Source organism: Xyrauchen texanus, chromosome 25 (genome assembly GCF_025860055.1).
Source record: "Xyrauchen texanus isolate HMW12.3.18 chromosome 25, RBS_HiC_50CHRs, whole genome shotgun sequence".
NCBI classification, from domain to species: Eukaryota; Metazoa; Chordata; class Actinopteri; order Cypriniformes; family Catostomidae; genus Xyrauchen; species Xyrauchen texanus.
Genome location: NC_068300.1, coordinates 20298645 through 20312425, shown reverse-complemented (window position 1 = coordinate 20312425; position 13781 = coordinate 20298645). Strand labels below are relative to the sequence as shown.

Genomic DNA, 13781 nt, shown 5'->3' with positions numbered 1-13781 from the left:
AATTATAAAAAATAAATATTCTTGTTGGATCATAATTTCTTTTTTTCTAGTAAGATAGGTACGATTTTCTAGTGATATTAGGGCAAAAATCATATTATTTTTTTTTTCCCCAATTTGGAATGCCCAATTCCCAATGCACTCTAAGTCTCTGGTGGCGTAGTGACTCGCCTCAATCCGGATGGTGGAGGATGAATCTCAGTTGCCTCCGCGTCTGAGACCATCAATCTGCACATATTATCACGTGGCTGGTTGAGCGCATTACCGCAGAGACATAGCGTGTTTGGAGGCTTCACGTTATTCTCCGCAGCATCAACGCACAACTCACCACACGCCCCACCGAGAGCGAAGCACATTATAGCAACCACGAGGAGGTTACCACAAGTGACTCTACCCTCCCTAGCAACCGGGCCAATTTGGTTGCTTAGGAGACCTAGCTGGAGTCTCTCAGCACACCCAGGATTCGAACCTGCAACTCCAGTGGTGGTAGTCAGCGTCAGCTACCCAGGCCCCCCAAAAATTCGTATTCTTGATAATAATTGTTTTACTGTAAAAATATCAAAAAATCCTTCGAATCAATTTGAATCTACCAGTGCTGAAAAAGTAATCCAAAGTATTTAGAATACGTTACTGACCTTGAGTAATCTAACAGAATACATTACCAATTACATTTAACAGCTTGTATACTGTAATCTGTAGTGGAATACATTCCAGAAGTAACTTTCCCAACACTGCTGGTGGAGCTACAGAGGTGCTCATTCACATGACTCATATTTATCTTTTAACAAGTGTTCAATTACATGGACTACACTTAAATATGAAGTTAAACATAACAGTATGAAAGGCCCTGCCATTTAAGAATGGAGAACTTCAGCGGCACACTGTGCATTTATTCATTGTTATAACCTGTTATTTAATTGTGTCTGTAAAGAATAAACACACACACAAAAATTTTATTCATTGAAGCACAGATTAAAGACAAATAAAACTCAATATGATATATAGACTATTCATTTTTATTTATAAAGCACTTTTCACAATACACATCATTTCAAAGGCTTACAATGTCTTAAACCTCCTATATATTATATTAAATTATATTATATTATATTGTGTATACAAAAATGAAACCAGTCTGCACTGGCTGTAAAAGGCAGCTTGAAAACAATCCCTCAGATTGTTCCTCTGATCTTCACTCAGTAGTGGGCTTCTCTGCTGGGGTGAGTTATGCTCATGGCAAAGGTCTTGAAATGACCAGAGAATCACACAACAAACTCTTCTGCTCTCATTGGGGGAGGAAGACTGAATTCCCCAAATATTCCACTATGTACATAATCCCTGCTGCTTCAAAAGTGAAAGTGATGCTGCCTCATCTGCTGTGTCATACTGATGGAAATATGATTAAATACTGATCAGAAAGAGAGTGAAAGAGGTTTGAACAAACTGAGAGGTTTAAAAGGGTATGGGATAGATGCCCAGGATCATGTTTATAGGATTAGGGCCTATAATTCTGCTTCTCCTACTTTACCTATTCTGTTTTCATCTTTTCACACTGTCATATTTTCTGTTTTGCACTATTTCTACCTGCTTATTCTAGGTGACAGAGAAGCTTCTTGATGTTGAAAATGAGACCATAATGAAGGTAGCAGACCTTGAGAAACAACTTTTACACAAAGACAAGGAACTGGTAGCCATCAAGGTAGGGCTACAATCACTCTGTCTGTACCATCACATTTACAGTATATTATCATCTTGACTAATGAGCTTGACATGCTTTATAACTCTTGTAATTATGTACTTGTTCTGTATGTAGTATTTAAAAGTAATATTTTGGACTTGACTATGTTTAGAAAATGGGAGAGCAAGATATAAAAGAAGGTATATATAATTAAAGGTTATGTGTGTAACTTTGTTGGTGTTTAAATACTGTACACCTGCCACTGTAAATGTAGCAAAACCTTGTTCTGTTTGTTTAAAAAATCCTGCCACGCCACAGCAACATTGGCTCAACAAATCTTGTGAATTTCTTATTTTTTTTCAACCAATGAAAGACAGGGGGAGTGTTCTGTAAACCATTTTTGCTATTCTGTCTGGCAACACTAGTGGGACAGAATTTATACACTTTGGATCAATTATAAATCTGTCATTCAATGGCTTTTAAATAATTTGGTCATTCAAATTACCTTGGTATTACCTTGGTACTTGGTATGATTTTTGGAAAGAGTGCCATGGATAAATCATGTAAATACCTTGGTAATCATTCAGTTCCATGATTTACAGTATATACAAGTTCCATGGTATTATTATCTGATACCATCTCTGTACCACCGCAATCGTTTTTGTAAGGAAATTTACAAATGTTACGTCAACACAATCACACAGAAAACCAACATGCTGCTTCCAAATGTTCATTTACCTTGAAATCGACCCATCTCCTGAATTACTGACAAGCTCCATCCCAGATCAGACATTTTTGCGTCAATTTAAATGTATGCATCTTTTTGCTTATGGTGCTAGTTATAAAATATTTTGCAAGAAATCTCTGAGATACAGGTTCTAGTCCCATGGTAAGCAGGAAGCAATCGCATTCACATAAACAACGGTGAGCTTGATTGAGAGGTGGCATTTTCTCTCTAAGGTTACATTTTTACTCAACTGACAGTTAGGTTTAGGGTTTGGGAGTGTGGTTAATAAAATATGCATTCCTGTTGACTGTATTCCATAATTTACAACAAAAAATACAACTCGCTTTTGGCGCCACCCTGTTGACATTTTACCTCGACAACACTTCCAGTTTCAACCACTGGGACAGTGGTTCAAATTTTGGTCACCACAGACTGATTTTAGAAGCAGCAACTTTCGACCTTCTGTCGCCAATTTCACAGTGTGATCAGTCTGGTCATGTGGCCTTACTACATTTAAGGTCTGAGGAAAGGTGTACAGTTTAATAAACATGCTATAATACCTCCTTACCCCAAGATCTTTGATTCATTTCACATTCTTCCCTCACTCTCGGCCGTGTAGGAGACGTACGAGTCAGCCAGCTCACAGGTGCACACACTGCGACGGATGATCAAGGAGAAAGATGCTGCTTTCCAGAGGCACAACAACATTGAGAAGCGTTTGCTGGAGCTGGAGCAGCAGGGCACAATACGTTTGCGCAAACAGCCTGATGGAGATCTTGCCATTGAGGCCTTGGGTGGTGGTGGTGGTGGGCTGGTTGGTGGGGTTGTGGTTGGAGCACCTTTGGGTGACCTGGGCTCACTTACTGCAGACGTGACTGGAAGCGGAGGTCTCAATGTCAGCTCACCTGTTGCTGTTAAAGTTGTTGCTCCACCCCCACCCCCACCTCCACCTGCCCCACCTCTCCCCTCTGAAGGTACTGAACTAGAGAACTAGTCAGGATTGATTGCAGGGTTGCGTGAGGGACAGTCCACTCAATAGGTTGCTCTGTCTTTAGGTCATATGTCATGTCCATCCCTTAGTATCATTTCTATTTATGTAAAATTAAATATGGCATCTAACTTGAGAAGTTAAAACTGGCTTAATGTATATAAGTTTGGACTATACAATGCAAACCCATGAACCTCCTAATAAGAGAGTCTTTATTACTAACAGCTGTTGCAGATTATGATTAACATTGAAAAACAATGCTCAGCTGTCACACACTTTGTTACAACCATTCAAACATACAAGTCATCACAAGTGTAGCAGGAAGAGGAAAAGCCAAGGGTGTTTCTGCTGAGGAAACAGCTGGACTAGAGCTAAATAAATACCCATCAGAACCTATTAGAAAGCTGAAAGTGATTTGAAAATGGCTTAATGAGTGCATTTACATGCATGATCTTGCACTGATTATGTTTAATATCCTGATAATGGATAAGATTCTGTAAATGCCTTAAAGCATTTTTTTTATCAGGTAAAGGGCATAAAACTGTTAATCCTATTTTTGTTTTTCTATTTTCCCATTTAACTTTGCATGGAATCACTTTTGACCCACGTTTTGTCAGCTTAGTCAATGCTTACGCTATGACTGTTTATTTGGAGAAAATACATTTTTTGTTTCCTGCAGGTTTTTAAAATGATCTTATTTTTGTTAGTCATTAGTGTTTTTGCACACTCAGTGAGGCATAAACAAATTATTTATGTATGCATTTATTTATTTATTTTTACAGTGATGTCTGTTCATATTCCTCCTCCTCCACCTCCTCCTCTCCCTGGACCATCACCATCAGTCATCCTTAGTGACGGCTTATCAGGTATGACATAATTACAAATAGTGTTGCTGTCTGTAGTGTTGCAGCTTTGATTGTCTGACAACTAAAACGGTAAAAATCATTAATCAAAATATCTTTAAACGATCTTTAATGTCCTTCCAAAAGTGATCAGATGTCTGTTGCTCTTTTGGTCATACAGCCATCCGCATTAAGAAGCCCATAAAAACCAAGTTCCGTCTTCCTGTCTTCAACTGGACTGCACTGAAACCCAACCAGATAAATGGCACCGTCTTTAACGAGATCGATGATGAGCGTGTGCTTGAGGTGATACTGAGTGCTACTTAGATTTGCACACACTGTTCTGTAATTTTGCATTTTCCTCCACCCATCTCCTCCCATGCCAAGTGCTCCTGTTCTGTTGCATTACAGGAGCTGGATCTTGAGAGATTTGAGGAGTTGTTCAAGACGAAAGCTCAAGGCCCTGTGGTGGATCTGTTGTGCTCTAAGAGCAAGGTCTCTCAGAAGACCATGAACAAAGTGCAGCTGCTGGATTCCAATCGCTCAAAGAACTTGGCCATCACTCTGCGCAAGGCCAACAAGACCACAGAGGATATCTGCAAAGCTATTCAAACGTAGGCAAAGATTATCTTTACTACTGCTGTACTGATTTTAATTTTGAGTTGTTGCTTTTTTACAGTGTGGTTCAAAAATCGAATCACTTGTGAAAATGCTTCTAATTTGCATTTTTATACAGCTTGTTTGTTTAAACCTATTCTTATAGAATGAACGTTACTATAACTACATGTTTGTGAACTGATTTTATGTGCCACTTTCTATGTTTCAATGCAGTTTTTTGGTGGAATTAACACTAGAGGTGCTTCAACAACATTTTGCATTTATTCACTTTCACACAAATCACAACTAAAGAGGCTGATTATTACTTTAGTAACACTTATTATTCAGACTGTTACTCACACACTGCTGTTATTATATCAAAACCTTTATTCAAATGCTTATTTAGAAAAATCAAAACATTTTAATGCTTGTATTACAGACCACTTACTGTTCATTTACACACTTATTCCAACATGACTATAAGATTATAATAACCAGATAGAGTGTTGGACTCGGAGGACCACAGATCGAGAACAGTCAAGCACACAAGCTGACATGTGAGCTTGAAAGTGTCATAGAAGTGACTTGAAATGATATGGTAGCTTCCAAAAAAATATCTTCATGTCACATTTGCTTTTTCCACACTATCAGATAAGTTTAGGTATTGGTTTAATATAAGGATGTCTATTGTTCATTTCTCAGATGCATTTAGGACACTATTGGTTAGGTTTAAGTTAAAGTTTAAGGGTTAGGGAGGTACGTTTTACACCTTAAAAACCTTGTCTGATTATGACACCACTTCACTCACTTTTGCACCCCTCACTGGATATTTCATTAGGAAACTGCAGCGAAACATGTAATGAAGCACGTAATTTTGTTTTGCAACATTTTTTTGCCACAGTCACGTAATTGTCATGAGATCAGGCTGTTTTGTTTTATTTACAAATTATATTATTTGAATTTCAATTGGAGTGAGTTGTTGAATTGAAAAACTAATGTGAATGAAAGAGTTTCTTAGTGTTTGCCGTGTTCTCCACACTGGCATGGACTCTACAAGTTTGTCAACCTGATGATTCATGTTATACCAGCATGATTTGATGAGCACCTTGTGTGCTTTAATGGATGCAAGTATATCTGACCTTTTGTATAAATAAGATAACATGGTCAATGTCACAAATTAGCTTATTTGATTTGTGATCTAAAAGTACTGCAGACTTTTATTCATTCATTTAAACATTATTAATTTTGCATCATAATATCATTTCTCTGTTATTGCTGTTTATTTCCAGTTTTAAAATACATTTTTAATACCAGATCTTCAATGTGGACTCAGCCTTTTGAACCACACTGTATATCTTCAATTTAAGATGAATGATATGACCTTTATGGTACCGATTCCAGGTTTGATCTGAAGGCACTGCCGGTGGACTTTGTGGAATGTCTGATGCGGTTCCTGCCCACAGAGGCTGAGAGTAAACTAATGCGTCAATATGAGCGAGAGAGGAGACCTCTGGACCAGCTGGCTGAGGAAGACCGTTTTATGCTCTTCTTCAGCAAGATTGAGCGCCTCACTCAGAGAATGAACATCATCACATTTGTGGGGAACTTCAGTGATAATGTTAACATGCTGACCCCGGTGAGCAAACACAATGCCTAAACAATTAGTCAGTTGGAATTTAAAAAAAAAATGATTTTCATTGAAGAATGACCACAAACAGGGTTGATACATTTTAATTCTATACATTTGTTTTTACTATATACTAGGGCTGTCAATCGATTAAGATTTTTAATCAAATTAATTACATGGTATGCCAATTAATTAATCGAATTAATCGCAATTAATTAAATATTTGCTTAGAAAGCCCCTCAATTAACAATAATTCAATAGTTAAATTATAAATGAAATATACTGTATATATATATTATAAAAAAAATAATAATACAGAAAATGTAAATACATTACATTATTTAGGCACACAAGTTAAAGGTGGGGTATGTGATTTGCAAAACGGCCGGCAGATTTTGAAAATACACAACTCTAAGGTCCTACCTTCTCTCCTCCAACGCTGGCCCTGACTCCACCCATTCGAAAAACATGGACGCGCAATCATGCACGAGCGAAAACTCAGATGCGCAGTGTTCTAGCAGTGTTCTAGACTCACTAGTCAAACAGTGCATTCACCTGTCAGACAATTTTTCAGAGCAAATTGTTGACACAGCAGGAGGAGGGGGTCGCATACCACTCTTGAAAGGTGTAGAGCTGATTTTCTCATAACTGTAAAAAAAAAAGAACATCGCCAGCCCTGGCGTCTGTACAGCGGTCTTCTATTCAAAACAGGATTCATAGAAATGTGGAACAACCCCACTAGCACTATAAAAGCTCTATTCTCCATACATAAATACAATCGCTTCCTGTTACTGGGTCACGAAGCTTTGAGTATGCGCACGAACGGACACGCCAGCCAGGGTGGTGGGGGAGGGGGCATGGTACTGACCGTTTGATTGACACATTTTCTGTCCAATGATTCTAGATGGTCTTGAAAATGATTGGCTGGAGTTTTTCGAGTCCTGCCCGTTCCACAGATGATTAAATTGCTTAATTTTCATTTCAGTGCTTCTAATTTACAGCCAGTAAGTGGGTTAGGAATAGGATTTCAAGTTATTTTGAAAAAATGGTCAAAAAAGAAAATCACATACCCCACCTTTAAGCAGTAAAAAAAAGACATTACTAAAAGTGACTTTAGAATGCAACATATTATTGAACATAAGTCCATCATTGGCCTACAGTTCACAGCAATCCATTTTGCAATTGAATTCTTCATTCAGTCCCAGATTTATTATAAGGGTTTGTTTAGGGATGCGTCAATGTACACCTGCATCAGACGGACCATCTTGGTTGCATCACATCATAAACGTACCATTTTTAGGTCGCTGTGTCAAGTTAAAGGAAGTTTAAAAATGTAGAAAAACACACCAAACACATGAGATCCCTGCATTCGGATTTGCGCTACATTAAGCTCCGTTTGTACGCAAGAATGTGTTCTCGTCTGCTCTCGGTAAGTCGATTAGGGCTTTTTTTTTTTACATGATTTAATGCATAATATCGACAGCCCTAGTACTATGTACACGTTTTAAAACAAACCCTTTGTGTTTTTCACATTCTAGCCAGACTCTAAATCGGTATTGACATGATATCAATAAATTAAATTATATCCTTCTTTCCATATTTCTTTATTAAAAATGACATTTATGCAGTCTCGGTCATCTTGTCATTTGCTATAATGAATACCTCTCCATGCCGCTCCTGCTTAGCTCATAGGATAGGTTTTGAAAAGGGTTAGGGTTGGGTTTGGATTAGGACTATGTTTTATGTGTATGTCGTTCCTGGACCAACAAAAGTTGTTGATCCAGGAACACATTCTACTTTGTTATACTATGAGGTTAAGACCTGTGATGAGTAAGGGTCCTGATTGGTACTGTCAAACAATGTTGCAGGAAGTATACCAGTCATTTTGTGATTTGACATGTTTTTATTTTTAATCCATAGCAACTCAACGCCATCATTGCAGCATCAGCTTCAGTGAAGTCCTCACCAAAGTTAAAGAAAATTCTTGAAGTATGTGTCTCATGTTTCATGCTTGCTTCTCTTGCTCATTATAACGACTTAAAAGTAGACAAAGTGATGATTTTATGCTCATTTTTGCCTCCACACAGATCATTCTTGCCCTGGGAAACTACATGAACAGTAGCAAAAGAGGCTCTGTGTATGGTTTCAAGCTGCAGAGTCTGGATCTGGTGAGTTTTGGGATTGAAATGATAGTTGTATAACAGAGATGCCATCACACATGCTGATGTTGCTCTTTCTCAGCTGCTAGATACGAAGTCTACTGACCGGAAGATGACATTGCTACATTACATTGCTCTCATTGTGAAGGAGAAATATCCTGAACTGGCCACCTTCTACAATGAACTGCACTTTGTGGATAAGGCTGCAGCAGGTCTGGACCATTTAAACCTTGTTGTATAGACCCTATTCAGGGTAGATTAATTTATATTACTATTTGAATTATAGTGAATGAAAACGAGACAGTGAGGGATACGAATACAGACTGATACAGTCCATATGCACTTGTACCATTCTGTTACGTTTAATTTTCATAACCATGAGTTTTTTGCAAGCTGGATGTTTTTTGGGAAGACATTTCACGAGTTCACTGGTTCATAAAGTCCTGAAGCCCATTAGGGTATACAGATTTGGCATGCTGTCCATAATGGAGGGGCTTGTGCTCAGACTAGGCTTGAGCTCTGTGATCCCCCTGAACTATATGATTAAGCAAGAAATAAAAAAACAAACTGAGATAAAAATTTGTATAGGCATTATGAAATATAAAGGTGGAGATGGGGAGGTGGAGGGATTCCAGAAGTGCAAGGGAAGCAGCTGCTTAAAGAATAGTTCACCCCAAAATTTTAATTCTCTCATTATTTACTCTCCCTCATGCCATCCTAGATGTGTATGACTTTCTTTCTTTTGCTGAACACAAACGAAGATTTTTAGAAGAATATCTCAGCTCTGTTGGTCCATACAATGCAAGTGAATGGTGGTCAGAAGTTTTAAGGCCCAAAAAGCACATAAAGGCAGCATAAAAGTAATCCATAAGACTACAGAGTTTTAATCCATGTCTTTAGAAGCAATATGATAGATGTGGTTGAGAAAAAGATCAATATTTAAGTCCTCTTTTACTATCCTTGCCCAGTAGGTGGCGATATGCACAAAGAATATGAATCGCCAAAAACAAAAGAAGAACAATATAAAAGTGAAAGTGGAGATTGTTAGTAAAAATTGATTTACATTTTTTATATTAAGGATATTTATCTGATCTCACCCATCTTATCACTTCTTAAGATACAGTATGTATTAACCACTGAGTCGTATGTATTACTTTTATGCTGCCTTTATATGCTTTTTGGACCTTCAAATTCCTAGCCACCATTCACTTGCACTGAATGGACCTACAGAGCTAAAAATCTTTTTTTGTGTTCAGTAGAAGAAAGAAAGTCATCTGGGATGGCATGAGGGTGAGAAAAGAGAATACAATTTTTTGTGTGAACTATCCCTTTAAATATCCTTGGGATAAGATGAACAAACTCCTCCTGAACTTGCATTTGTAACTTCATCAGCTGAACAATCAACAATAAGTTACACAACAGTATAACCAGCTGACCGAACTGTACATCTATCCTTCACAGCCTTATTTTCATTATTGTTTCATTATAAATTGGCATCTGCTCTGACTAAGGTCTCTGTACAATCAGTGATTTAATATGGCAAATCGGATTGAACTAATTTGCCACAATTTTGTTTGCTTATGAATATGGTCACAGTGTCTTTGGAAAACGTGTTATTGGATGTTAAGGAGCTCGGTAAGGGCATGGATCTGGTCAGAAGAGAATGTAGTCTGCACGACCACGCCATACTCAAAGGCTTCCTGCAAACCAGTGATACACAACTAGACAAACTGCAGAAAGATGCCAAGACTTCTGAGGTATCTTATCTATCCTTTTAAAAGCAGTTTCAGTCAATTAAAAGGAAGCAGATTAACTGAATCTCTCATTGAATCTATTTCCAGGAGGCCTTCAACAATGTGGTGCTTTTCTTTGGCGAGAGTCCTAAGACTACGCCACCCTCTGTGTTTTTTCCAGTGTTTGTGCGCTTCATTAAAGCCTACAAGGTACGTGGTGGTCTATAATTCATTACTGCATGTTATTCACATAGTAGGTCTAGGCACTAGACTTGGGATCAATGCATTTTTCATCTATCAATAATCAGAAGATTTTCCCGATGTTTATCAATATCAGATATTTCAGATATAAATTGGGCTTCTCGTTGCACAATAGTCTTTGTCTTTTTAAACATAACACAACTTTCTTAAAGTGTGAGCGGAAGGGTAAATTAAAGGGGGTTGCACACCGGATGCGTCTAGCAGACATCATAGCACGTTCTAAAATATTAAACAATTATTTTCTATGAAGGTATGCTCACACTGCAGCTGCTGCATCTCCGAAAGGCTGCTTGAAATTCTGCAGTGCCACGAAGCTCAACTCGCATAGTTTCCCATTAAATTTGACCCAGATCATTATCAAAGGCCAAAGATTATTGACTCTAACACTCATTGGATGACATATTGTGTATAAGTGTCTTTCATATATCCAACACAATGTATTTTCAGTTACAAGTATATATTTTTGGTTTGACAGCTTGATTGAAAGCTAAATAAAGAGAAATTGCATAAAAACATCGCCATTTCTAATCGTTCAGTTTGCGCAGTTACACCAGTTTCATACACTAACCTGCAAACACATCAATGCAACATTGTTAATTCTTGAAGAAGTACAAAACTTTTGTAACTTTGGACTAACATCTGCAGCGTCACATCGATATTTCTTGTGTGTGAGTCCTGTGCCTTGTCCTTCCCGCGACCGGCTTCTGTAACTGTTATATCACCCACTTGTGGTCTCCCAATGCTATTACGTCAGACTAACTGAGAAGCCCATCTGAGTGAATTGGAAAGCACGCAAATTAGGCTTCTAATTTAAATATCGGCTAATGTTAATATATCAATATCTAAAAAATATATCGATAAAATATCATGCCAATCAATAATACATATAGCAATATTTTATGACATCCCTACTTGGCACTAGTTGCACAGGATAGCAAATAATTGTGAATCTTCAAAATATGACTAGGAGAAAACATGTTTGTGGCTCTGTATAATCACTAATTTCTGAAGAAGAGACCATGTTATAAACCTGAGAGGGGACCTGGCATGTTTGGTAAACATGGTGTGGAGTAGCCAAGTGGTGGATGCTATGGCATGCCAAGTGAAAGGTTTTTGGTGCAAATCCTGCAATTCATGAGTCATCAGTTATTTTGGTTCTGGAGGTTTTTTCCCTCATTTATTTTCTCCATTGAGATTTCAAATTATTCTTCATTAAAGTGTTTTAAGCCATCAAACCAACCAGCTGAATCAGACATTATAACATTTGATGAAGTAAACATTTATTTGAAATATGTAATTGGATTAAAAACTATGGTACAATAAAAAGAGATTGATTGGAAGTATGAAAACAATGTATTTTAAAGCTTATGGAATTTATCCAGATAAATAATTGTATTCATGTAAATAGTTTGAGAGTCATTTGTGTGCACACTTTGAATGAGATGCCTTGTTAGCATTCTTTGTCCAGTGTCATCTCTTACATTCTTCTCCTTCTCCTATTGGACTGTGAGCGTCAGAGCTCTCGGGTGGAGAAGTAGAACACGTTAGCAGAGGTTGAATAACAGGAAGGGGCAGCTGGGCTGAGATTTAAGTGCAGCTGCTGTGTTTAGACTGAGTTTTGCCTTCACCACCCCTAAACCGGACACACACACTTACACACACCTCTTCCTCACATTGTTCTAATGGTGGATTTATGAGTCTGCACGAGGAACCACAAAAACTCCAAGATCTGTCTGTGCGCATCTGTGTCTATATTCACATCCCAATATCCCTTCTCAGATTTTGCTGTGATTGTTTAGTTGAGGTCGTGACTTGTATATATGCAGTGTCAGGGCCCGCATCACACTAACCTCTCTGCCGGCACTGGGTGTTGTTTTCTGTAGGAGGCCATGGAGGAAAATGAACTGAGGAAGAAGCAGGAGGAAGCCATGAGAGAAAAACTACTAGCACAGGAGGCCAAACAGCACGACCCCAAGGTGCCATTCTCGCTGAAAATCACATCACAGAGCAACACAAGACACCAGAACATTTAGTGAAATATCACTTTTTTCATTTAATTTATCATCTAGCTAAAATTGTATAAGTTTCCCTGTTCCATCAGTAAATGTGCTCAGTGCTCTTGAAATATATATATATATTTTTAATTTTGCCCAAATCCCAAAAATGTAAAAGAAAAAATAAATTCAGTGTAAAAAAACAGTAATAACATTTCATTTGGGTTGGAATTTTGGTGCCTGTATATTTAACAGTTCTCAAGTGAACTTTTATTTTATATATCGCAATTCTGGTTATCTTTAATTTGTTATTTTTCATTTGTTGCAGTTTTGGTATAATATCTATGTATTCCTCTGACTGCAGGTCCAGGTGCAGAAAAAGAGGCAGCAGCAGCACGAACTGATCGCAGAGCTTCGCCGAAAACAGGCCAAAGACCACCGGCCTGTATATGAGGGCAAAGATGGCACCATTGAAGACATCATCACAGGTGGGCCTGGCCGAACTACAGGACCCATCAGCCACGGGTGTAGAATCACTGTAGTGGTCCACAGCTCACCACAACAGCAGTGTACTCTGTGTTATGTTATACAACGGCCCTTGGAGCTCAAGCACCACACTTTTCAAGTGCACTTCAGTTAAAACTGAGACATTGCACTTTGAACAAACTCTCAGGGATTATATTTACTTATTTACATGAGTTAATTATATCTCAAACTAACCAAGCACTTGTGGAACACTGTGTATAGAATGCTATTGAGCAAGAGATAGTTCACCAAGAAAATTTAAATTTTGTCATCCCTCATATCGTTCCACCCATATGACTTTTTTTCTTCCGTGGAACACAAAATGGGATGTTAGGTACAGTGGGAGCCTCCATTACCATTCTCTTTCATTGCATCTTTTTTCAACATAATAAAAGTGAATGGTGACTGAAGCAAACATGCTGCCTAACATCTCCATTTTGTGTTCCATGAAATGAAAATGAGGTGGATTTTCTTTATTGGGTAAACTATCCTTTTAAGTATGGATATATTGCAGATGCTGTGGGGGATTTACTGCAGGTGTATAAATCATTCATCCTTGTATAGAAGGCTCGAAGGCTGAGAATGGCCACTTCCTGTTTTATACACTATCTGCACAGAAAACACATTCGAAAAGTCATTCTTTGTTACAAAAC

General features: G+C 38.0%; 1 protein-coding gene across 4 annotated transcripts in view; it reads left to right on the top strand.

The window, feature by feature from the left end:
- LOC127618343 (formin-like protein 3) overlaps positions 1 to 13781 on the top strand; it is a 69262-nt gene that overhangs the window by 49600 nt on the left and 5881 nt on the right. For all 4 annotated transcript variants that reach the window (XM_052090707.1, XM_052090706.1, XM_052090705.1 and 1 more), the window contains 13 exons: positions 1595 to 1696; positions 3022 to 3376; positions 4173 to 4256; positions 4414 to 4538; positions 4644 to 4846; positions 6231 to 6465; positions 8377 to 8445; positions 8544 to 8624; positions 8698 to 8827; positions 10212 to 10372; positions 10457 to 10558; positions 12493 to 12585; positions 12968 to 13091. In XM_052090707.1, the coding sequence (XP_051946667.1) occupies positions 1595 to 1696; positions 3022 to 3376; positions 4173 to 4256; positions 4414 to 4538; positions 4644 to 4846; positions 6231 to 6465; positions 8377 to 8445; positions 8544 to 8624; positions 8698 to 8827; positions 10212 to 10372; positions 10457 to 10558; positions 12493 to 12585; positions 12968 to 13091 (1864 nt within the window). The remainder of the gene's footprint in view (positions 1 to 1594; positions 1697 to 3021; positions 3377 to 4172; positions 4257 to 4413; positions 4539 to 4643; positions 4847 to 6230; positions 6466 to 8376; positions 8446 to 8543; positions 8625 to 8697; positions 8828 to 10211; positions 10373 to 10456; positions 10559 to 12492; positions 12586 to 12967; positions 13092 to 13781) is intronic.